This window comes from Bufo gargarizans, chromosome 1, assembly GCF_014858855.1.
Source record: "Bufo gargarizans isolate SCDJY-AF-19 chromosome 1, ASM1485885v1, whole genome shotgun sequence".
NCBI classification, from domain to species: Eukaryota; Metazoa; Chordata; class Amphibia; order Anura; family Bufonidae; genus Bufo; species Bufo gargarizans.
In genome coordinates, this window is record NC_058080.1 from 604,386,781 (window position 1) to 604,411,996 (window position 25,216).

Here is a 25,216-nt window from a genome sequence, read left to right on the forward strand (position 1 = left end):
TGACCGTTATATGGGCTCCTAGACTGGATACACTGGTGTGAATCTGCCCTACACAACCAGAAGCTGGGACATTCAGCTATACCTACCAGAAACATCGCCCGTATGTTTTATATTCCAGGACCCGTTCTATAGATGTGTTAGAAACATGCATCCGAGTCATGAGTAAGGGCTAAGATTGCATTGTGCCCGAAACATGTAGACTCTGCTTTCTGTACCTGGATTTTATACTGAATTTTCAATAAAGAAGCCTTGGATTACCACAAGTACAAGCTGGACAAAATCTCTTTTCCTCTATACTTCCGTATTTCTCCTGATTCGGGTGAAGGCGCTGTTCCGTGCTATACCAGTGGAATCCCTGGCAGGTGAGAGCTGCTCAATACTTCTGTTTTCTTCATGCATCCGTACCCGTATTATACCACAATGTTAAGGTTTCACTTTTACATTCCTTTTTAACCACCTCCGGACCGCCTAACGCGCCGATGCGTCCGGAAGGTGGTTGCTTTTCTCCTCCTGGACGCATCGGCGCGTCATCTCGCGAGACGCGAGATTTCGCCGCAGCCGGCCCGCACATGCGCATCGCGGGCCGGCATTTCATAGAGGAGTATTTCGTCAGGACCTGCCAGCCAGCGATCATTGGCTGGCAGGTTGCTGATTTTCAAAAAAGCCAATCACAGAGCCGTATAGCAGATCATATTTGTAAATATGATCTGTTATATGGCTGCCTGCTCCTCTGCTGGTTCTTTTCGTCGGTTGGATCCAGCAGAGGAGCAGGCTTCACAGTGAGTACACCAACAGTACATACTTAGCCCCAGATCACCCCCCTGAACCCCTATTAACCCTTTGATCACCCCTTCTAGCCCCTGTCAATCACTAGTGAAAGGAAAAAAAGTGATCAGTGCAAACTGTCACTTTTTTTTTTCACTGTTATTGACCGTTAGGTTTTAGGTATAGTTTAGGTCCCTTGGTTAGGTAGTTAGGGATCAGTTAGCGCCCAGCCCACCGCACCGCAGTCCGTTATTCGCTGATTAGCGTATCGCTAATCAGCATTTGTACTTTTATAGTATCTGGAAGTGATCAAAACTGATCACGGTCAGATCTATAATGGTATTAGTGTCACTTTAGTTCGCCCTCCACCCAAAACGCAGTGTTTGCCCGATCAGGCCTGATCGGTCGCCCACACGTGCGTTCGCCCACACCCGCCCCACCGCAGTGACAAAAAAAAATTTTTTTTTGATCGCTGCACATCCACTTTACACGCACTGCGGCGATAAAAAAATCACTTTTGATATTTTTTATCAACCGCAGCGGCCTCCGGTACTTCGCTAGCCTCCCCTTTGTAAGACAGGCTTGCTTTTTTTACCTGGGTAGTCTCAGGGAATACCCCTAAATTTAGTTGCCCACATGTCAAACAGGGGGTATTCCTCTGAAGAGGCCTACAGGCTTCTGACCCAGTCGGATGAGGAGTGGGAACCCTCATCTGATGAATCCAGCGGGTCAGAATACGAACCTGTAGAAAGCAGCGGCTCTCTGACCCAAAGTTCGGACGAGGAGGCTGAGGTCCCTGATAGAACCAGGCGTATCCGGCCCCGTGTTGCTAGACCGCAGGTTGCGCAGGATCCGCTTCAAGAGCATCAGAGTGGGGCTGGTGCTGCCGGATTACGTGGTGAGGCATACACCAGCAGACCAGCCCATCCTGGACCTAGTACCAGCACTGCCGTACAACCTGGTGAAGTAGCGAGCACCAGAAGGGCAGTTGAAGCTGGTACGGTGGCACGAGCAGTAGTGACCCCGTCGCAGCCACCGCAAAGACGTGCCCGTAGAGCCCCTAGAATCCCAGAGGTGCTGGCAAACCCTGATTGGCAGCCCCCAACTTCAGCCGCACCTGTAGTTCCCCCTTTCACCGCCCAGTCTGGAGTTCGGGTTGAGACGGCTCAGATCGGTTCGGCCCTGGGATTTTTTGAGCTGTTCTTGACTGCGGAGCTCTTAGACATAGTCGTGGCAGAGACAAACCGGTATGCCACACAATTTATAACCGCTAACCCGGGAAGCTTTTATGCCCAGCCTTTCCGGTGGAAACCAGTCCAAGTTTCCGAATTTAAAACTTTTCTGGGCCTCCTCCTCAACATGGGCCTGACAAAAAAACATGAATTGCGGTCATATTGGTCCACGAACCCAATTCATCACATGCCCATGTTCTCTGGTGCAATGTCCAGGACACGATTTGAGACCATCCTGCGTTTCTTGCACTTTAGTGACAACACCGCCTCCCGTCCCAGAGGCCACCCTGCTTTTGACCGGCTCCACAAAATTCGGCCCCTCATAGACCATTTCAACCAGAAATTTGCAGATTTGTATACCCCTGAGCAAAACATCTGCGTAGACGAGTCCCTAATACATTTTACCGGGCGCCTTGGCTTCAAGCAATACATCCCAAGCAAGCGCACCCGGTATGGGGTCAAATTGTATAAGCTCTGTGAAAGGGCCACAGGCTATACCCACAAATTTCGTGTCTATGAGGGAAAAGATCAGACCCTGGAGCCGGTCGGTTGCCCTGACTACCTGGGGAGCAGTGGGAAGATAGTTTGGGACTTGGTGTCACCCTTATTCGGCAAGGGGTACCATCTTTATGTGGACAATTTTTACACAAGTGTGGCCCTCTTTAGGCATTTGTTTCTAGAACGGATTGGCGCCTGTGGTACCGCGCGAACTAGTCGCGCGGGCTTCCCCCAACGGCTCGTTAGCACCCGTCTTGCAAGGGGGCAGAGGGCCGCACTGTGTAACGAAGAACTGCTCGCGGTGAAATGGAGAGACAAGCGTGACGTTTACATGCTCTCCTCCATTCACGCAGACACGACAATACAAATTGAGCGAGCAACCCGTGTCATTGAAAAGCCCCTCTCAGTCCACGACTATAACCTCCACATGGGAGGGGTCGACTTCAATGACCAGATGTTGTCTCCGTATTTAGTTTCCCGCAGAACCAGACGCTGGTATAAGAAGGTGTCTGTATATTTGATTCAATTGGCGCTGTATAATAGTTTTGTTCTCTACAGTAAGGCTGGGAGAACTGGATCCTTCCTCAAATTTCAGGAAGAGATCATTGAGAACCTCCTGTATCCAGAAGGTTCCGTGGCCCCATCCACCAGTGTAGTTAGCCGTCTACACGAGCGACATTTCCCCAATGTCGTTGCTGGTACCTCAACCCAACCGTCACCCCGAAAAAGATGTCGTGTCTGTAGCAGGAGTGGAATAAGGCGTGACACCCGGTATTTCTGTCCTGACTGTCCTGACCACCCTGCCCTATGCTTAGGGGATTGTTTCCGAAAGTACCACACACAGGTACACCTAGCATAGGGATCACATCTCACCAGGATAGGCACACAGGGCTATTAGGGCCCATTCACTCACACAGCTGCTGCAAACGTCTCCTTTCACATGGGACAAAGTGCATAACGCACTTCGCCACATCTTTGGGCGATTTGCGCTTTGCACATTGACCCATGGGGGAGGAGAGGTTTGTTCTATAAAGGTAAAAAAACAAAATAAAAAAAAAAAAAAAAAAAAAACAGGTAAGCAAACAGGTTAATGTTTAGTTCCAAAAGTTAAAGTTACATGTTCTGTTCCAAAGTTAATAAAATTATTGCGTTGTGGCCTGGTTTTTTCTTTTTTTTTTTTTTTGTCTTTTTACCTTCCAGGTGGACCAACCGATGAACTAGCTGCAGCACCGATGTGCATTCTGACAGAAGCATTGCGCTGCTGTCAGATTACACGCAAGTCGGTGTATGCGGCGCTGCAAGACGGGATTTTCTCCTCTGCAGTGACAGATACGTTTGCCGAAGCATACGAGCTGAGGAGGAGGCGGCGTTCCTATGCTTTGGCAAGCATTTTGTATATATATATATATATATAAAAAAAAAAATCCCGGCAATGATTTATTCATCCACATCGATTGATGCGAATGGAGAAATCTGGTTTGCCAGGGCATACGAGCTAAGTGGGTATGGATGTAGGGCGGAGCTCCTATGTCCTGGCAGACGCCTTTCCCCTCCATTTTTTTTTTTTGGCAGAGATTTTTTCATCCACATTGATCGATGCGAATGAAGAAATCTGTGCCGTTCATTTTTTTTCTTTCAGCCCAGAAGCTGAACGGAAAAAAAAATCTCATTACCTGTATGCTCAATATAAGGAGAATAGCAGAAACTCCTAATGCTGGCCATACATGTAATGATTGCGGAGACCCTCAAATGCCAGGGCAGTACAAACACCCCACAACTGACCCCATTTTGGAAAGAAGACACCCCAAGGTATTTGCTGAGGGGCATATTGAGTCCATGAAAGATTGAAATTTTTGTCCTAAGTTAGCGGAAAGTGAGACTTTGTGAGAAAAAACAAAAAAAAATCAATTTCCGCTAACTTATGCGAAAAAAAAAAAATTCTAGGAACTTGCCAGGCCCCTCATTGGATACCTTGGGGTGTCTTCTTTCCAAAGTGGGGTCACATGTGGGGTATTTATACTGCCCTGGCTTTTTAGGGGCCCTAAAGCGTGAGAAGAAGTCTGGGATCCAAATGTCTAAAAATGCCCTCCTAAAAGGAATTTGGGCCCCTTTGCGCATCTAGGCTGCAAAAAAGTGTGACACATCTGGTATCGCCGTACTCAGGAGAAGTTGGGGAATGTGTTTTGGGGTGTCATTTTACATATACCCATGCTGGGTGAGAGAAATATCTTGGCAAACTTTTCCCATTTTTTTATACAAAGTTGGCATTTGACCAAGATATTTTTCTCACCCAGCATGGGTATATGTAAAATGACACCCCAAAACACATTCCCCAACTTCTCCTGAGTACGGCGATACCAGATGTGTCACACTTTTTTGCTGCCAAGGTGGGCAAAGGGGCACATATTCCAAAGTGCACCTTTCGGATTTTGCAGGGCATTTTTTACACATTTTGATTGCAAGGTACTTCTCACACATTTGGGCCCCTAAATTGCCAGGGCAGTATAACTACGCCACAAGTGACCCCATTTTGGAAAGAAGACACCCCAAGGTATTCCGTGAGGGGCACGGCGAGTTCCTAGAATTTTTTATTTTTTGTCACAAGTTAGCGGAAAATGATGATTTTTTTTTTTTTCTCTTTTTTCATTACAAAGTCTCATATTCCACTAACTTGCGGCAAAAAATAAAAAATTCTAGGAACTCGCCATGCCCCTCACGGAATACCTTGGGGTGTCTTCTTTCCAAAATGGGGTCACTTGTGGCGTAGTTATACTGCCCTGGCAATTTAGGGGCCCAAATGTGTGAGAAGTACCTTGCAATCAAAATGTGTAAAAAATGCCCTGCAAAATCCGAAAGGTGCACTTTGGAATATGTGCCCCTTTGCCCACCTTGGCAGCAAAAAAGTGTGACACATCTGGTATCGCCGTACTCAGGAGAAGTTGGGGAATGTGTTTTGGGGTGTCATTTTACATATACCCATGCTGGGTGAGAAAAATATCTTGGTCAAATGCCAACTTTGTATAAAAAAATGGGAAAAGTTGTCGTTTGCCAAGATATTTCTCTCACCCAGCATGGGTATATGTAAAATGACACCCCAAAACACATTCCCCAACTTCTCCTGAGTACGGCGATACCAGATGTGTGACACTTTTTTGATGCCAAGGTGGGCAAAGGGGCGCATATTCCAAAGTGCACCTTTCGTATTTCACCGGTCATTTTTTACAGATTTTGATTGCAAAGTACTTCTCACACATATGGGCCCCTAAATTGCCAGGGCAGTATAACTACGCCACAAGTGACCCCATTTTGGAAAGAAGACACCCCAAAGTATTCCGTGAGGGGCATGGCGAGTTCCTAGAATTTTTTATTTTTTGTCGCAAGTTAGTGGAATATGAGACTTTGTAAGGAAAAAAGAGAAAAAAAAAAAATCATCATTTTCCGCTAACTTGTGACAAAAAATAAAAAATTCTAGGAACTCGCCGTGCCCCTCACGGAATACCTTGGGGTGTCTTCTTTCCAAAATGGGGTCACTTGTGGCGTAGTTATACTGCCCTGGCAATTTAGGGGCCCAAATGTATGAGAAGTACCTTGCAATCAAAATGTGTAAAAAATGCCCTGCAAAATCCGAAAGGTGCACTTTGGAATATGTGCCCCTTTGCCCACCTTGGCAGCAAAAAAGTGTGACACATCTGGTATCGCCGTACTCAGGAGAAGTTGGGGAATGTGTTTTGGGGTGTCATTTTACATATACCCATGCTGGGTGAGAAAAATATCTTGGTCAAATGCCAACTTTGTATAAAAAAATGGGAAAAGTTGTCTTTTGCCAAGATATTTCTCTCACCCAGCATGGGTATATGTAAAATGACACCCCAAAACACATTGCCCAACTTCTCCTGAGTACGGCGATACCACATGTGTGACACTTTTTTGCTGCCAAGGTGGGCAAAGGGGCGCATATTCCAAAGTGCACCTTTCGGATTTCACCGGTCATTTTTTACACATTTTGATTGCAAAGTTCTTCTCACACATTTGGGCCCCTAAATTGCCAGGGCAGTATAACTACCCCACAAGTGACCCCATTTTGGAAAGAAGACACCCCAAGGTATTCTGTGAGGGGCATGGCGAGTTCCTAGAATTTTTTATTTTTTGTCGCAAGTTAGTGGAAAATGAGACTTTGTAAGAAAAAAGAAAAAATAAAAAAATCATCATCATTTTCCGCTAACTTGTGACAAAAAATAAAAAGTTCTATGAACTCACTATGCCCATCAGCGAATACCTTAGGGTGTCTACTTTCCGAAATGGGGTCATTTGTGGGGGTTTTCTACTGTCTGGGCATTGTAGAACCTCAGGAAACATGACAGGTGCTCAGAAAATCAGAGCCGTTTCAAAAAGCGGAAATTCACATTTTTGTACCATAGTTTGTAAATGCTATAACTTTTACCCAAACCATTTTTTTTTTGCCCAAACATTTTTTTTTTATCAAAGACATGTAGAACTATAAATTTAGCGAAAAATTTATATATGGATGTCGTTTTTTTTGCAAAATTTCACAGCTGAAAGTGAAAAATGTCATTTTTTTGCAAAAAAATCGTTATATTTTGATTAATAACAAAAAAAGTAAAAATGTCAGCAGCAATAAAATACCACCAAATGAAAGCTCCATTAGTGAGAAGAAAAGGAGGTAAAATTCATTTGGGTGGTAAGTTGCATGACCGAGCGATAAACGGTGAAAGGAGTGTAGTGCCGAAGTGTAAAAAGTGGCCTGGTCATGAAGGGGGTTTCACCTAGCGGGGCTGAAGTGGTTAAAACAGACCAGTCATTAATTTACCCTGAAAACTGCTGGTAGAACGCACTCCTTACATATGGTACTGCAATCACAGCAGCAGTAAGAGTATCCTAGAATAGTCTATAGCCTTAAACGCTATAGACACCTTGGCACTTGAGTTTTTTTGCCCAAAATGTTAAATTAAGCAACTTTCTAAATAGTAGACAATTTTGCTGTTGTAGAGTCTACTAAACTCCTTCACGTAGCCGGCTGTCCTGCTGCTTCCTGCTCAGGTCAAACTGACCATGGGCTAATGTCCTCTTTGCTGTCCCTCTCTCTTTTTTAAAGAGGACCTTTCATGGGTTTGTAGTAAATTAGATAAATATCTGTAGCTGCGGGGTACCCCCGCTGGTGCTGCCACCCTGCCTGTTTTTTTGAATAGCACTCCTGCGCCCCGTTATGGCCCCCCGCAATTTTCGCGCTCAGTATTCTAAGGGTCCATTCACACGTCTGTAGTGTATTGCGGATCCATAATACACCCAGCCGGCACCCCCATAGAACTGCCTATTCTTGTATGCAATTGCAGACAAGAATAGGACATGTTCTATTTTTTACGGAGCCGCGGACAGGAAGATCGGGGCACGCTCCAGAAATGCGGATGCGGACTGCACACTGTGTGCTGTCCACATCCATTCCTGCCCTATAGAGAATGAATGGGTCCGCACCCAATGCAGACCCATTCTACAGACGTGTGAATGGACCCTAAGGCCTCTTTCACACTACAGTATGTTGAATTCAGTGTTTTGCGTTCCGTTTTTCACGGATCCGTTGTTCCGTTTTTTGCTTCCGTTGTGGTTCCGTTTCCGTTCCGTTGTTCCGTTCCGTTTTTCCGTATGGCATATACAGTATACAGTAATTACATAGAAAAAATTGGGCTGGGCATAACATTTTCAATTGATGGTTCCGCAAAAAACGGAACGGATACGGAAGACATACGGATGCATTTCCGTATGTGTTCCGTTTTTTTTGCGGACCCATTGACTTGAATGGAGCCACGGACTGTGATTTGCGGCCAAATATAGGACATGTTCTATCTTTTCAACGGAACGGAAAAACGGAAATACGGAAACGGAATGCATACGGAACACATTCCGTTTTTTTGCGGAACCATTGAAATGAATGGTTCCGTATACGGACCGTATACGGAACGCAAAAAACGGACCGCAAAACGGAAAAAAAAAACGGTAGTGTGAAAGAGGCCTTATACTGAGCATCGGAGCAAGGGGGAGGAGGCGCAGTCTTTCTCTGTGGGCGTCTCCTTCTCCCCTGGCTGTAGCGCTGTCCAATCGCAGCGCAGAGCATCACAGCCAGGGAGGTTTGAAGAGGAGGTGGCGCCCCTTTATAAAGGGGCTGATCCACCAGGACCACACCTGTCCATATACTTTGTGTTTCAATTTTTCAGCATTTCCAAGATCTCTGCTTGCTGTCTTTATAGGTCGTTACACTTAGGCCTCTTGATGGCCAATTGTCTGCGTCCAGCTGGAAACACGGACGGGTTTTTAAACAGACCCAATACAGATAAAGTCCGTGCGCAGTCCGTTTTTAACATTAATTTGACGTAAACAAGGAGAGAACATTATGGGATTCTCTCTGCATGGATCGTTCACTAGTGACTGGCTATAGCGGTGTGCGAGGGGTCGCGGATAGCAATATATCACAGCCTGGAGGGGAAGGGGAGGTACGTTTTTCCACAGAAAAATCCACAGAAACAGCTGACAGGCTGCAGATCTCAACATCCCCTCTGCCTGGTGCACATGAGATGCTGATTGCACTGTAAAGAGCGAGATTACGTATAGTTTTCTACGTGGATTACAGCGTAGGAAATGCTGCATATTTCAGGACCAGCAAAGAGTAGAAGAAAGCGGAGCGGTCTGTGCGGATTGTCAGGGCAGATTACAATGCAAAAGATCAGATCTGGGGCAAAATGCACCAAAAAAAAAAATCAACAAATCTGCATAAACGACTTTGGGCTCATGCCCACAAACGTATGTAGCTTGCGGTCTGCAAAAAAACGGATCCCCATACGAATGACATCCGTGTGCATTCTATGTTTTACGGACCGGGACAGCTGGCCCTTACTAGAACAGCCTATCCTTGTCCGTAACGCGGACAATAATAGGACACGTTCTATTTTTTTTTTGTGGAACGGACATACAGAAACAGAATACACACGGAGTAACTTCAGGTTTTTTGCGGACCCGTTGAAATGAATAGTTACGCATACAGTCCGCAAAAAAAAAAAGGAATGGACACGGAAAGAAAATACGTTCATGTGCATAAGCCCTTGCACTGGAGACAGCAAGCAGAGGTACTGTGTGTGAGGCTCTGCACCACAGAAGGGAGTACAGGGACACTGCTGTGTGCATACAGGCTACACAGGGCTGCCGGTGACTGGACTCTATCGGACATTATTCATACTTGACCTCACAGCGTTTTATTCCCTCATTATCTCCAGGAGGAGCCGTCACCTCCCTCCACAGCCCGGCGGCCTCCCTACCGTGTATCCCCTCTCCAGGTCGCTCTCCTCATAGCGAAACGACGGAATGTAAACCTCCATCGCGCCCAGCTCCGAACCCGGGGGCGGCCAATGGAATGTCTGTTCGTGACGTCACCGGGGAGCTGACTCCATAGATTCTGGAGCAGAGAGGGTTAAGGGAGATCACATGACCGAGCAGGGTATTCCTAATGCAGGTCTATGGAAGGAAGATGCTAGCGCCGAGAGCACGTGACAAGACAGGAAGGGGCGGGGCTTGCTCCAGAGAGTGGAGCTGTCAGCTGTGGGGAGAATGTAGGAGAAAGTGCGCTGAGTGGCGCGGGAAATCCTCAGGACGGCTGACAGACTACTGTGCCGTGTGGTGCGTGAGGAGCCCTGTGTGACCGGACCTGGCTCCGCTCCTCAGGACTGCTGACAGGCTACTGTACCATGAGGAGCCCTGTGTGACCGGACCTGGCTCTGCTCCTCAGGACTGCTGACAGACTACTGTGCCGTGTGGTGCGTGAGGAGCCCTGTGTGACCGGACCTGGCTCCGCTCCTCAGGACTGCTGACAGGCTACTGTACCATGAGGAGCCCTGTGTGACCGGACCTGGCTCTGCTCCTCAGGACTGCTGACAGGCTACTGTACCATGAGGAGCCCTGTGTGACCGGACCTGGCTCTGCTCCAGTAAATGTGTGTGTGTATGTGTATATATATATATATATATATATATATGGAATATGGCGATACTGGAGAAGCTTTTCTTAGAGATCTGCAGTTTGTTATTCCTCCTAGAAATGTAGGAATAAACTGGGTGCTCCTATTCCCCTTATCAATAGAGTGTCTGACACTGGGAACAACTAGTTTTCAATGTATTGATATAATTCCAAGAGGAATAATAAGGGTACTTTCACACTAGCGTTATTCTTTTCCTGCATTGAGTTCTGTCCTCGGGGCTCAATACCGGAAAATAACTGATCAGTTTTACCCTAAAGCATTGTGAATGGAGAGTAATCAGGATGTCTTCAGTCCAGTCACTGAACGTTATTTTGGACAGAGGAAATAACGGTATTATCTCCATCCAAAATTCCGGATCTAATTTATATTGAAATGTACTAGTGCCGGATTCGGCATTAAAAATACTGCAATGCCGGATCCGTCCTTCTTGCACAGACCGGTAAAAATGTGAAAAAAATATATATAACCGATCAGTTTCTCCAGAGAAACGGATCCGTCTACAAATGCCATCTGTTTGCAGATTGCCTGATCCGGCAGGCAGTTACAGCGACGGAACTGCTTGTCGGATCACTCTGCCACAAGTGTGAAAGTAGCCTTAATCTAGAGATTTAAGGTGGTACTGGCCTTTCGCTTTTTTAGGTTAGTGTGCGAGGACAGAAAGGCTCATGCACACAATCGGATTTTATATCCATCTTGGAAGCATTTTTTTTTTTTGTGATCGCGCATGGATCCATTCATTTCTATGGGTCTGCAAAAAAAAGGTCATCCGAGTGCCATCTGTATGTGCACGTACCCTATGCATGAAGCATCCAATCTTGAACATCACCCGTTGTTGGACAGGGAGCCAGTGCAAGGCATTAAGAGAGGAAGTGATATGCTCTCAGCGGGCAACACCTGTTAGGAGCCTTGCTGCGGCATTCTGCACAAGTTGAAGTCTATGCAAGTTCTTCTTAGGGAGTCCCATGTACAAGGCATTACAATAGTCCAACCGACTGCTGATCGCTGCTCCGACCAAGGCTTTCCTGAGCGGGGATTCAATGTATTTTAAAATCCTCCCCAGAAGTTTCAGCTGATAGTGGCAGGTACTAACCACCTGATTTATCTGAGGGGCCAGGGTTAATCTAGAGTCCAAGACCACTCCCAAGTCCCTGACCTGGGTGGCTGTCTCAGGGACAGGTCCAAAAGACAATGGCCACTGGGGTGCTGAGGGTGTAATTTTCTGGTCACTGAATGTAATACATTCAGTTTTGGTGCCATTAAGCTTTATATAATTGGCACTCATCCAGTGATCGAACTCCAAGAGACATCCGGCCAGATCGACTTGATCAACTGTTCCTTTGGCAAGCCTAAAGTACAGTTGTGTATCATCCGCATAAACATGACACTGAAGATTGTGGCTCCTGATGATGTCAGCCAATGGTCTTAGATAGATGTTGAACAAGACTGGGCATCACAGGACAGTGAGAGATCGGTTGAGTGAAATACCCCCAGCTTCACTCGTTGTACCCTGTCCTGGAGAAATGAGACCATCCATGCCAAGGTCTTTCCATCTAATCCAGGTACCACTTTCATCCGGTTCAATAACACTTGATGGTCAATAGTGTCAAAAGCGGATGATGGGTCCAGAAGGACAAGAACCTGGAGTCGTTCTGGTCTAATGCCATCAGTAGATCATCCTGGACATTGACCAGAGCGGTCTCAGTACCCCTTCCGGATCGGAATCCTGACTGGAAGTCGTCAAGAATGTGATTTGGCCTCCAGATATCCCTGCAGTTGTGCAACAACCTCCCTCTCGCCTATCTTTGCAACGAACGCCAGTCCCGAAATCGGTCTAAGGTTACTCAGATCGGTCACAAATAGCGCCGGTTTCTTAGGCAGAGGTGTTACCACTGCCTGCTTCAGAATAGCCGACACCTGGCCGCTGGAAAAGGAACTATTTAAAATGTCTCGAATGTATGGTGCATTGCAACCACGGCGCACAGAGTGAGGTCACAGCTGAGACATTTTTTCCCCACTTGGGGGGGGGGATGCGTCTTATGGGGCGAAAAATATGGTAAATTGGGCCGTTGATCTCACAGCAAACATACAGAGGGCGATGTCTGGCTTTAGACACAGCGGAGTTCAGCCTGACCCAGACGGGTTCTTGGCATGAAAACTGGCGTCAAAGTGGGCAAATGTGCACTTTTCACTGATTTGAAAAAGTAACTGGTGTTTTTAATAGATTAAATGAATTTGAGCCAGTGATCTCCGTATGTTGGCAGTGTGAGATCATTTAAATGGGTATTCTCATCTCAAACATTGGGGGAGTATTGCTAGGATATGCCACTGGGACCCAAAACTATACTTAGAATGGAGCCCGTAAAGTCCCGGAGGGCACAGCATACATTTTCAGACTCTGTTCTAAGTATAGGTGCGGTTCCTGGAGGTGGGTCTCACACCTATCAGACATTGGAGGCATATCCTAGCAATTTGCCCCCAATGTCTGAGATGGGAAAACCCTCTTTAAAAACACCAGTTAGTGTCTGTCTGCCCACTTTGATGCAAGTTTTTATGCCCAGAACCTGTTCGGGCCAGGTTGAACTCAACTGTATCTGATGCCTTCTGTATGTTTGCAGTGTGAGATCACTGGCCTGAATTCATAATAAAAAAAATGTAATCACACTTTTTGTGCCCGTCATTTGTATTTTAATGCTGGCGATAAGGTCTCCCGGTTGTGTGCATGAGGCCTTAGGGGAATAAGTGTGCTTTTATTAGAAAACTGCCTGTAAAGTGTTCTCCTACCAACCCTTTGACGACAACTAACAGCCTGCCTCTGCCTCCTCACATGTATTGTATATTGAAAAGTTACTACAAACCTAATATGACGAAGTCCCCTGATTATCTGTTATGTTGTCACTGTGGCGCTGCTCTCCTCAATCTGCCCAGTGCTCACTAAGCAGGGGTGTGCCAGGCAGATAGAGGACAGTGCTGATAGCATGACAAAGAGGAAAGGAATTTGGTAAAATAGTATTTTAATAACATCTAATATACAGTACATCCTGTATAGGGAGGCTGGGGCAGGGAGAGCAGAGTCAGGGTAAGAAACCTGCTTCTGTCTGTTACACCTATCCGTCTCCATTGGTCTGTAGTAGTTGATGAGTAGACAGATTCTTGTTCTGTTAGACGTGACACTTTTCAGGCCATTTTGTAATGAATGCACATATTTCACATGACTTTTTGTCCTGCTGCGCCCTCAGTTTATACCTTTAGGGCTGTCCTGCTGCGCCCTCAGTTTATGCCTCTAGGACTGTCCTGCTGCGCCCTCAGTTTATGCCTCTAGGTGTCACAGTGGGGAGTGGGGGAAACCCCCCACCGTACAATGTCAGAGATATAAAGGGAAAGCAGCTAGGCCAGGATACCGGAATCAGGGAGCAGGTCACCTCCTAAAGCGTCCCTGATCCTTGCCCTAACTCCTCACCGTATGAGCGGACCTGGATGGTAAGACAGCTCATACCCAGGATACCTAGGACCCTGAGTCGCCCTGATAATCCCTCACATAGGAGCAGGGGAGAGACAACCCGTTCTTCTAAGACACGTAAGAGCAGGAGTCTCTGCCGGCCTAACAGCAAGGAAAGGAAGCCAAGTGGAATGGCAGGTAAATATCCAGTGGCAGGGATAACCACTGAACCAAGAACAGCATGGTAACTTACCTGTCGCAGCTGCTGGACAGCACAACAGAACACCACACCAAGGAAAACTGGAATCCATACAAATGTACTGCAATCCAAACACCAAGCGGATGCAGTACGTACTGACACACAGGAACCAGCACTCCAGCAACAGCTCACAGACTTGGCTTCTGGTTCACCCCTCCGGGAAACCATGGAGCCCCATTCCGGAGGCACAACAAACAGGGTACGACTTGCATACATGCCGGACATAAAACACCAACTGACCAGACATGTAACAACAACAAGACGAGACACCAAACAACCACAGGTAAGGTGGAGAAAATGGAGAAGACAAAGGAAGACATCGATGTCCCACTAGGTGGCCCTCACACTTCAAGATGGAACATCCAGACAAGGAGCATAATTCCAGCACACACGAAGGCCGGAGTACAACTGACTCCTGGCCAAAGGCCACAGGTATAAGAAGCACCTAGTGATCACACCCAATCAGGGGGTTAACCGTTACAGCACCAGACAGGGGAAGGCTACAACTTAAAGGGGAAGTGCACACACCAGTTGCCACCGGCAACAGCATGCGTGGCAACCATGTCACGGCGCACACAGCCAAAGCCAAGACACTGCCACCACATGCCATAACAGCAACACGTTGCCACTGGCAACCGCAAGCATGACACAAGTGTCACGGCGCACACAGCAAAGGCCGTGGCACTAGGACTGTCCTGCTGCTCCCTCAATTTATACCACTGAGACTGTCTTGTAACGCTCTGTATTAGTAAGACTGTCCTGCAGTGCCTTCGGTTTATACCGCTAGGACTGTCCGGCAGCGCCTCCATTTTATATCGCTAGGACTGTTTGGCTTTCATTTTCGCCTTCGCTATAGGCATCCAAACGCCTGAACCATTGGACACCAAGTTTGGCACATACGATGGGGAAAATAAGTATTTGATACACTGGCGATTTTGCAAGTTTTCCCCCCTACAAAGAATGGAGAGGTCATTTGTAGTATCGTAGTTACACCTCAACTATGAGACAGAATCTAAAAAAAATCCAGAAAATCACATTGTATGATTTTTAAATAATTACTATTTTATTGCATGAAATAAGTATTTGATACAATAGAAAAACAGAACTTAATATTTGGTACAGAAGCTTTTGTTTGTAATTACAGAGGTCAAACGTTTCCTGTAGTTGTTGACCAAGTTTGCACATACTACAGCAGGGATTTTAGCCCACTCCTACATACATATCTTTCAGGTTTCGGGGCTGTCGCTGGGCTACATTAAGTTTCTGCTCCCTTCAAAGATTTTAGATTGGGTTCAGGTCTGGCGACTGGCTAGGCCACTCCAGGACCTTGAAATGCTTTTCACGGAGCCACTCCTTGGTTTCCCTGGCTGTGTGCCTCGGGTCATTGTCATGCTGGAAGACCCAGCCACAACCCATCTTCAATGCTGTTACTGAGGGAAGGAGGTTTTGGGCCTAAATCTCACGATACATGTCTCCATCCATCCTCCCTTCAATACGGTGCAGTCATCTTATCCCCTTTGCAGAAAATAACCCCCTTCCCCCAAAGTATGATGTTTCTACCCCATGCTTTACAGTTGGTATGGTGTTCTTGGGGTTGTACTCATCCTTCTTTCTCCAAACAAGGCGAGTGGAGTAGATGCCAAAAAGTTTTGGTCTCATCTGACCACATGACCTTCTCCCATGCTTCCTCTGGATCAGCCAGATGGTCATTGGCAAACTTCAAACAAGCCTGGACATGTGCTGGCGTGAGCAGGGGGACCTTGCGTTCCCTACAGGACTTTAATCCATGACTGTGTAGTGTATTACTAACTGTAATCTTTGAGACTGTGGTCCCAGCTCTGTTCAGGTCATTGAGCAGGAGGAGTCCTTGTGCCTCAGTTCAGGGGTGATAAGAAGAAGGAACGAAGCATAAAACTGCGGCCGCATTTGTGGGTGCTGGGAGCTTACCTTGGACAAGTAAGCTTTATCTCTGTGTGCCTGCCGCTGTCATTATTCCCTGCTTGTGCGCCAGTAAGGGGACGCAGCCGCAGCTTCCGGACACCCAAGAGGAGTTCCTCCGGATTCTATTGGCCACCCGCTGCCCGAGACTCTCGGCTCCGGCGGGTGACGTCATCCGGGGTCCTAATGGGGCTGTACTTCCTGCGATAGGCTTTAAAATCTGGCGCGCTGGTCAAGATGAATGTGATCCCCTGACCAGCAGAATCTACTGTAGTCCTCTGAGCCATCGACTCCTTACAGGAGGAGTGTGCTGAGCAACCTGTTTGACTCAGTTTGACAGTGAGTCTTCAGAATGGTAGAGGTCGTGAGTATTAGACTGCACAGTTTTTCTTTAATATGCCTTTTCTCTCTTTCCCTGGTATGATAAGAGTGACAAGGATATGTCTGTGAAAGCCAAAATAAAACAAAAATCTAAGTCTCTTAGATGTGGTGTGTGTGCAGCCAGGCTTCCCGATAAATACTCCAAAAAGCTATGTAAAAAATGTACTGATGACATAGTTAGAGAGGAAGTACTTTAAGAGATGAAATGAAGGGCATGATAAAGCAGGAACTAAGTTCTGCCTTGGCTTATTTTTATACCAGCTTACAGTCACCCATCTACCTCTAAGCATAGGTCTAGGAAAAGATCACCTTCTTTTTCAGCCTCATCATCTGAAGATTTTCTGGATAAGGATAAAGAAGAAACTAGTGATTCTGATAGCGATTGCGATTTTAAAGTATCTATTTTCCTCTAAAGACATTAATGAATTGTTAAAAGCTGTCAGAGTCACAATGGAAATTAAAGAAGAAAAAGTTCAGAGGTCTGCTCTGGACAAAATGTTTTCAGGTTTAGAGGAAAAGAAAAAGAGGGTATTCCCGGTACATAAAAAAACCTTCATTCTTTAATTTTAAGAGAATGGAAAAACCCGGATAGGAAGGGCTTCTTACCTAGAACCATTAAAAAAAGACTGCCCTTTGACGATGAGGATTTAAGTACAATCTTAACCTGTCCCAAAATTGATGTTTCCCTTTCGAAATTGGCAAAAGGTACATCATTACCATTTAAGGATAGAGGATCTCTACGCGATCCCATGGATAAAAAAGTGGATGCAAACCTCAAAAAAACTTTGTATGCGGCTGCATCACTTTTCAAACCTAATATTGCGGCCACTTCGGTAGCTAGATCCTTGAAAAGCTGATTGGTCCAATTAGAAGACTTATTAAAAATACACTATATGAACAGTTTGCAGATTCCTTTCCACTACTGTTAAAGGCAGTGGATTTCTTATCTGACACAACGGCGGACTCGGTCAGGCATACTGCAAGGACAACGGCTCTGGCCAATAGCTCTAGGAGAGTGTTTGGTAAAATCATGGTCGGGGGATATTAGCTCCAAAGCCAGATTATGTAATATTCCCTTCTACAGAGAGTTTCTTTTTTGGGAAAGATTTAGAAAAAATTCCAGAGGAGGCTTCTGATTCAAAGAAAAGTTTCCCAGAAGATAAAAAGAAAAGAAAATGTCCATTTTTTTTGTTTAAAAAAAACAGGTTTCAAAATAAAAATGTGGAAAATAGACAGTTGGAAATCTACCAAACAAAATAAAGGAAAGGGATTTTTATTTAACTCTTGTGATAACGACTCATCCAAGAAATGATGCCAGAGAGCCAGTGGGAGGAAGGTTGAGAAAGTTTGTAGAATCCTGGAAAACATTTTCTCCAAACCCTTGGTTGATAGAGATTCTTTGCAGGGTTACAGGAGTCCCTTTCTCAACGTTCCCCCCACAATATTTGTGAGCACTCCAGTCCAAAGCTCAGGATCTCTTCAACTTTGTCTGGAGCAGGGGATTCTTGACTTAGTCCAGATGGAAGTTCTGGTACCAGTACCGACAAATCAAGTCGGTATGGGTTACTACTCCACAGTATTCATGGTACCCAAACCCAGCTGGAAAATGTGTTTAATCATAAATCTCTAAAAATTAAACAAGTCATTAGAATACAAAAGGTTCAAAATGGAATTGATCAAATCTACAATCAGTGTTCTACAGGAAGGTGTATTTTTAGCGTCAATAGATCTAAAATATGCATATTTCCCTATACCCATTCACCAAGATTCCCAACAATACTTAAGAATATCAGTGTGGATTCAGGGCCTGATAAAACACTTCCAATTTCAGGCTCTTCCCTTCGGTATAACGACAGCGTCCAGACTTTTCACAAAAATTAAAACATTAACACCTCTGAGAAAAGAAAACGTCTTAATAATACCATATTTAGACAATCTTTTACTAGTGGGCGATACCAAAATAGACCTAGAAAACAATCTTTTGAAAACCAGAGACCGATTCAAGGACCTGGGATGGATCATAAATTGGGAGAAATCCCAGATTCTTCCCACGCAAAAGATAGTGTCCCTGGGCATACTGTTGGATTAAGTCAATCAGATGTGTTTTTTGCCGGAGGACAAAATGCAAAAGATTCAATCACAAATAAGAGTTTTCAGGGGGGGAAAAATCCCATACTATCCGTCAAACTATGAACCTCATCGGTTCCCTAACATCATGCATACCTGCAGTGAAATGGGCCCAATTCCATTCCCGACCTCTTCAGATACATGTTACAAAATTGGGATCGAACTCAAGAATCATTCAACAAGTTGATTCTTATCCCAGAGGATATCTTATCTCTAAAATGGTGGGAAAAAAGCACAACTTAAAAATAGAAGTTCCTTGGGTTGTGAGGAATCAGCTAATTCTCACTACGGATGCCAGCTTCTGGGTTTGGGGGGCTCATCTGAAAAGTATGTCGGCCCAAAGGAAATGGTCTCAAGTCCACAGGAGACAGTATTCAAACTACCGGGAGCTACGAGCAGTTTGGGAAGCTCTATCGTATTTCTCGGCGAAGTTGAAGGGTTACAACCTACAGATCAGATCAGACAACAAAACAGTAGTGGCATACTTAAACCATCAGGGGGGAACAAAAAGCAAAATCTTACACTCCCTAACCAGCAGGATTTTATTTCTGGGCGGAAAAGAATGTCATCTCTCTATCAGCAGTCTTTCTAAAAGGGACACAAAATGCCAGGGCGGATTATCTAAGTTTAAAAAAATTGGATCTAGGGGAGTGGAGTCTAAAAAAGGAGATATTCGACTCTCTTGTCAAAAGATGGGGTACTCCACAAATAGATTTACTGGCAAACAAAAACAACGCAAAGTTGCCAGTTTACTTCTCGCTGGATCCAACGGATAAAAAGAGTGCGGGAACAGATGCTCTTGTGATCCGGTGGAGCTTTCATTTAGCTTATTGCTTCCCACCACTGCCTCTAAAAATCCGGCTCAACGCGTTTCGGGACAGGCACGTCCCTTTATCAGGAGCAATATTGATGTTGAGCCGTATTTTTACATGTAATGCAATACAGACCTTTGAAGAGAAGCACCCGTGTGATTGGCTGCCTGGCTGCCTTCATCCGTTAAAATTCTAGCAGCGATCCAGGCCGGGGGGGGGGGGGGGGGGGGTGTTTGGTTTACAGGTTTTTTTTTATGCTTATCCTGGTAAACCGCCCCCCTCGTGAAGTGAGTAAATGAACATACGATACCACGTTATTTTATTATATGTACTCATATCCTTTTAAACTGATTTTACCTATTAGATATAACCAATTCGCCCCCACTATGCCACACTATATCGTGTATGACACTGCAAAATACAGTCTCTTAGGCACTTGAGACGTTATGTAGTGTTCCTATCTGTGTGTATAATCTTTTATAGAAATCTTTTATATATATATAATTTTTATCCTATATATTATAATTATTATTTTCATCTCTATATATATCCACACATCTTTTATTATACTCTTTTACAAATGTTATGTTGATGTAAGACCTACTATATACCTGAGTAGCTTGACACTGACCTACCACTATTGGCACTAAAAAGGGTTTATCCAAGAACAGGAAAGACTGGCATGGTACCACTACCCACCAGTCCCCCTAGTTTGGCACACTTCCAGAAAATAAGAGAGGACAGAGCGAAAGTAATCCTGATAGTACCAAACTGGCAGAGGAAATCATGGTATCCACTTCTGTCAAGAATGACCAAGGAGGAACCCTGGGTTCTACCGTGGTCCGAGGATCTTCTTTTTTTTTTTTTTACTCGTTTTATTGAAAAAGAGTAACAAGGCATTTTTGTGGTACAGTCATGTAAACATGATACGATGTTATACGACAGAGCAGATCATGCAGAATAAGAATAACATACATACTCAAGTAATTCGGTACAGAGAGGGCACATCATTTTCATTGCATATACAGTGGAAGTACAATAAACTGAGTTGTAAAAGAAAGCATTGCATGAGACTTTAGATGTTCCAGCACTATTAAGATCCAATAGAAACTGCTGATCCCACTGAAGTCGTCAAATGAGAATCGCACCATAAACCCCACACTTTCTGAAATTTATCAGGACATTTTCTATTCGCATAGATCACCATTTTCAAAGGGAATTACCTGGTTAACCAGCCTTTTCCAGATCCCCAATGTTGGCAGATCTTCCGCTATCCACTTAAGAGCGATTACCTTGCGGGCTAGAAATAAAGCTTCGCTTAGAAATATGTTGTTATAGTGGGACCATCCATCATTATCCAGGATGCCTAATACACATATCTTAGGTCATAATGGAATAGGACCTAGGCCCAGTCATGAAAGTATCCCGAGTATCGCCTGCCAATATGATTTAATGTGTGTACAGTCCCACATCATATGCCAAAAATCTGCATTATCTTGAGAACATCTTAGACAGATGGGTTGGGGAATCCTCCCCATCCTGTGTAATCTAGTGGGGGTTAGATAGCTGCGGTGTAACATAAACAGCTGGATTAACCTGTTATTAATCGAGGGAGATACATTAGTGACTGCTTCCAACGCTTCTGTCCAGTCCTCCACTTAGAGATTTGGTATGTTCCCTCTCCACCTGACCTCAGCTAGTATAGGTTGCGCTGACATGTGATTCTCCAGAAGGTGAGTGCAAAGTACAGATACTATGCCTCTAGGTCCCTGTGATTTAATGACTCCAATGAGGGGATAAGAGGAGATGGCCTTATTTCCGTCCCGAAATTGTTCCTGAAGGGCGTGCTATCCCAAATTGCTTCTGGATTTGAGAGAAGGATCGTAAGATACCTTCATTATATAAATCTCGCAGCGTAACAATCCCGGATGCTGCCCAAACATGTGTTCCCTCTATGCCTTGTAAGTGGGGGAATAATGGGTTATCCCATAGAGGTATGGTGTCAGCCCAATCCTGGTATTGTCTCAATTTGGCGTCCCTCCAAACTTCCGAGGATCTTCTAACACAAGGCCCGATATTCCATCCCAAAGCAGTAAGTTTACACCTGTCAGCCTGGATCCTGAAAGGTTAATTTTAAAATCCAAGGGCCTATCTGACACTGTAGTCAATACCATGCTAGCCTTTAAGAAAAGAGTGAATAGGATATACCAAAAAATCTGGAAAAAATACATTTCTTGGTGTTCTCAAAATCCTTCCGTCACAGTGGGCAACATTCCATCAATTCTAGATTTTTTTACAAGAAGGATTTAACAAGGGATTAAAACCCAGTACCTCCAGAGTGCAAATTTCGGCCTTGAGTGCTGCTTTAGAGGAAAGGCTAGCCTCTATCCCATGGATCATACGATTCATGAAAGGTGCTGACAGACTTAGACCCAGAATAAGACCTTTAGTCATCCCTTGGGATTTGAACCTAGTTCTTTCAGGGCTCACTAATCCCCCATTTGAACCCTTGGAGATGGTGAACATTAAGCACTTGACCCTCAAGACAGTATTTCTTGTCGCAATTACCTCAGCTCGCAGGGTTAATGAAATAAAAGCTTTTTCTGTTAAAGAACCCTTCTTAACTATTAGAGATGACAGAATTATCTTGCGACTTGATAACTCCTTTTTACCCAAAGTAGTCTCTGACTTTCACAGGAGGCAGGAAGTTATCCTTCCTTCATTTTGTGAAAGTCTTAAATGGAAAGAACTTTCCACACTTTGGACGTAAAAAGATGTGTCTTGAAATATTTATCTGAGACTAAAACTAGGAAAAAATCCAATAACCTCTTTATTCTGAAACTAGGGGGTAGGAAAAATCTAAAAGCTTCTAAAGCAAGCATTGAGCGTTTGTTAAAATCAACCATTTGTGAAGCCTACAGAGTAATGGGAAAGGAATCTCCCCCTGGTTTAAAAGCACATTCTACCAGGGCAGTATCGACATCCTGGGCGGAAAAGGTTTCCGCCTCACTAGATCAAATATGTAAAGCTGCAACCTGGTCTAATCCCCATACTTTTGTCAAACACTACAGAGTGGATATTGATGCTAAGATGGACCTCTCATATGGGAGAAAGGTTCTTCAGGCGGTTGTCCCACCCTAAGTTATTATCTGGTAGTTCTCATTGTAAAGTGCCATCATGGAGGTGAGGGGAAAAACTGAATTAGTCTTACCGGTAATTCTCTTTTTACGAAACCTCCATGACAGCACTGTTTATATATCCCAACCCAAAACAAAAGTATATATATGCAAGAAGAAAACTTATCATGTAATACTATAAGTTTTCGTAGTTATATATATGAAGTTTAATATACAGTGGATATAAAAAGTCTACACACCCCTGTTAAAATGTCATGTTTCTGTGCTGTAAAAAAATGAGACAAATATAAATCATTTCAGAACTGTTTCCACCTTTAATGTGCCCTAAAAACTGTACAACTCAATTGAAAAACAAACTGAAATCTTTTAGGTAAAGGGAAGAAAAATTATAAAAATAAAATAATATGATTGCATAAGTGTGCACACCCTTAAACTAATACTTTGTTGACGCACCTTTTGATTTTATTACAGCACTCAGTCTTTTTGGGTAAGAGTCTATCAGCATGGTACATTTTGACTTGCCAAGATTTGCCCACTCTTCTTTGCAAAAAAACTCCAAATCTGTCAGATTGCGAGGGCATTTCATGTGCACAGCCCTCTTCAGATCACCCCACATATTTTCAAACAGATTCAGGTCTGGGCTCTGGCTTGGATGTATGGTTTGGGTCGTTGTCATGCTGAAAGATGAAGTTCCTCTTAATGCTAGCAAAACCATTAACAGATTGCAAATGTTGTGCCCATTCACAAGAAAGGTAGTAGGGAGGAATCGGGCAACTATAGGCCAGTAAGCCTGGCATCAATAGTGGGGAAATTAATGGAAACCATACTTAAGGAGAAGATTGTGGAACATCTTAAATCCCATAGATTGAAAGATGAAAAACAGCATGGGTTTACTTCAGGGAGATCATGTCAAACTAATCTTATTGATTTTTTTGATTGGGTGACTAAATTAATAGATGGCGGAGGTGCAGTAGACATAGCTTATCTGGACCTTAGTAAGGATTTTGATACTGTCCCACATAGAAGGCTTATCAATAAATTGCAGTCTTTGTGCGTGGACTCCCATATTGTTGAATGGATTAGGCACTGGCTGAGGGACAGACAACAGAGGGTTGTAGTCAATGGAGTATATTCAGACCATGGTCTTGTTACCAGTGGGGTACCTCAGGGCTAGGGCCAAGGGCTAGTCATAGTATTCAGTATATTGGGCAGACTAGATGGGCCAAATGGTTCTTATCTGCCGACACATTCTATGTTCAGCATTCTAGCAGAAGCCTGAAGGTTTTGTGCCAATATTGACTGGTATTTGGAACTGTTCATATTCCCTCTAGCTTAACTAAGGCCCCAGTTCCAGCTGAAAAAAAACCTCATGATTCTGCCACCACCATGCTTCACTGTGGGTATGGTGTTCTTTTGTTGATGTGCAGTGTTGTTTTTGCGGCAAACATATTTTTGGAATTATGGCCAAAAAGTTCAACCTTGGTTTCATCAGACTATAACACCTTTTCTCACATGCTTTTGAGAGACTTCATATGTGTTTTTGCAAAATGTAGCCTGGCTTGGATGTTTTTCTTCGTCAGAAAAGGCTTTTGTCTTGCCACTCTACCCCATAGCCCAGACATATGAAGAATATGGGAGATTGTTGTCACATGTACCACACAGTCAGTACTTGCCAGATATTCCTGCAGCTCCTTTAATGTTGCTGTAGGCCTCTTGGTAGCCTCCAGACCAAAATATTGTCGGACAGACACAAAAAGTGTTATTGCAACTTTAATACAAAAACTGGCGTAAGGACGTTAGTAAAGGACCACCATTCAATACAGAAGCAAGGTGCATGCTCGACTGTTACATTGTCGAGACTGAGCGAAGAGCAGAAATGGGGCGGGGGCTTGAGATCATGGGAGGCACCTGCCCTACTGCTACATAATTCTAGCTCTGCAGTTAGCATGGCCACAGTGAGCAGAAGTGGGGCTGTGGATCGTGAGGCCTCCAGTAATCAGACATAGCCTGTGGATAAATGTCCATTCCCCCTATTGATGCTGAGAAAATTACTCTCCATCAGTTCAGCCTGCATCCCTGGTGAAGACAGATGAAAAAACATACTCGAAAGTTTGAGGGCAGACAAATGTTCTTCTCGAGTAATTATAAAATAAAGTCTTAAAATTAAAAAATGTTCTGTTTCCAGTCAGACTTCTTGCAGGATGTAGCTTTATCTTACCTGGATTATTCATTAAAGAAATAGGGAGTCGGATGAGACGTCAACTCTTCTTATACAGCTCCTCATGTCTTACCAACCCACGCTGTATCCTGACAGTAATATTAGGTGACTGAACAACACTTGGCAGCTTATAGAACATAGAAGGGTGATTCACATCTGATAATACATGAAGGAGTGCCCAACAGGCACAAACCCAGCTCAGTTACTATGCACCTTGTATGTTTGGTAGGACCTCTTTCTCAGACGAAACATGATGTACAGTCATGGCTGTAAGTGTTAGCACCCCTGAAATTTTTCCAGAAAATTACATATATCTCTCCCAGAAAATTATTGCAATTACATATGTTTATTTCCTTTGTGTGTATTGGAACAACA

General features: G+C 44.5%; 1 protein-coding gene across 1 annotated transcript in view; it reads right to left on the minus strand.

Annotated features, from left to right (window-relative positions):
* SNX24 (sorting nexin 24) overlaps positions 1-10,020 on the minus strand; it is a 107,316-nt gene extending 97,296 nt beyond the window's left edge. Inside the window, exon 1 of the mRNA XM_044275885.1 lies at positions 9,818-10,020. Coding sequence (XP_044131820.1) covers positions 9,818-9,877 — 60 coding nt within the window. The 5' untranslated portion in view covers positions 9,878-10,020. The remainder of the gene's footprint in view (positions 1-9,817) is intronic.
* Between the last annotated feature and the right edge of the window lie 15,196 nt (positions 10,021-25,216).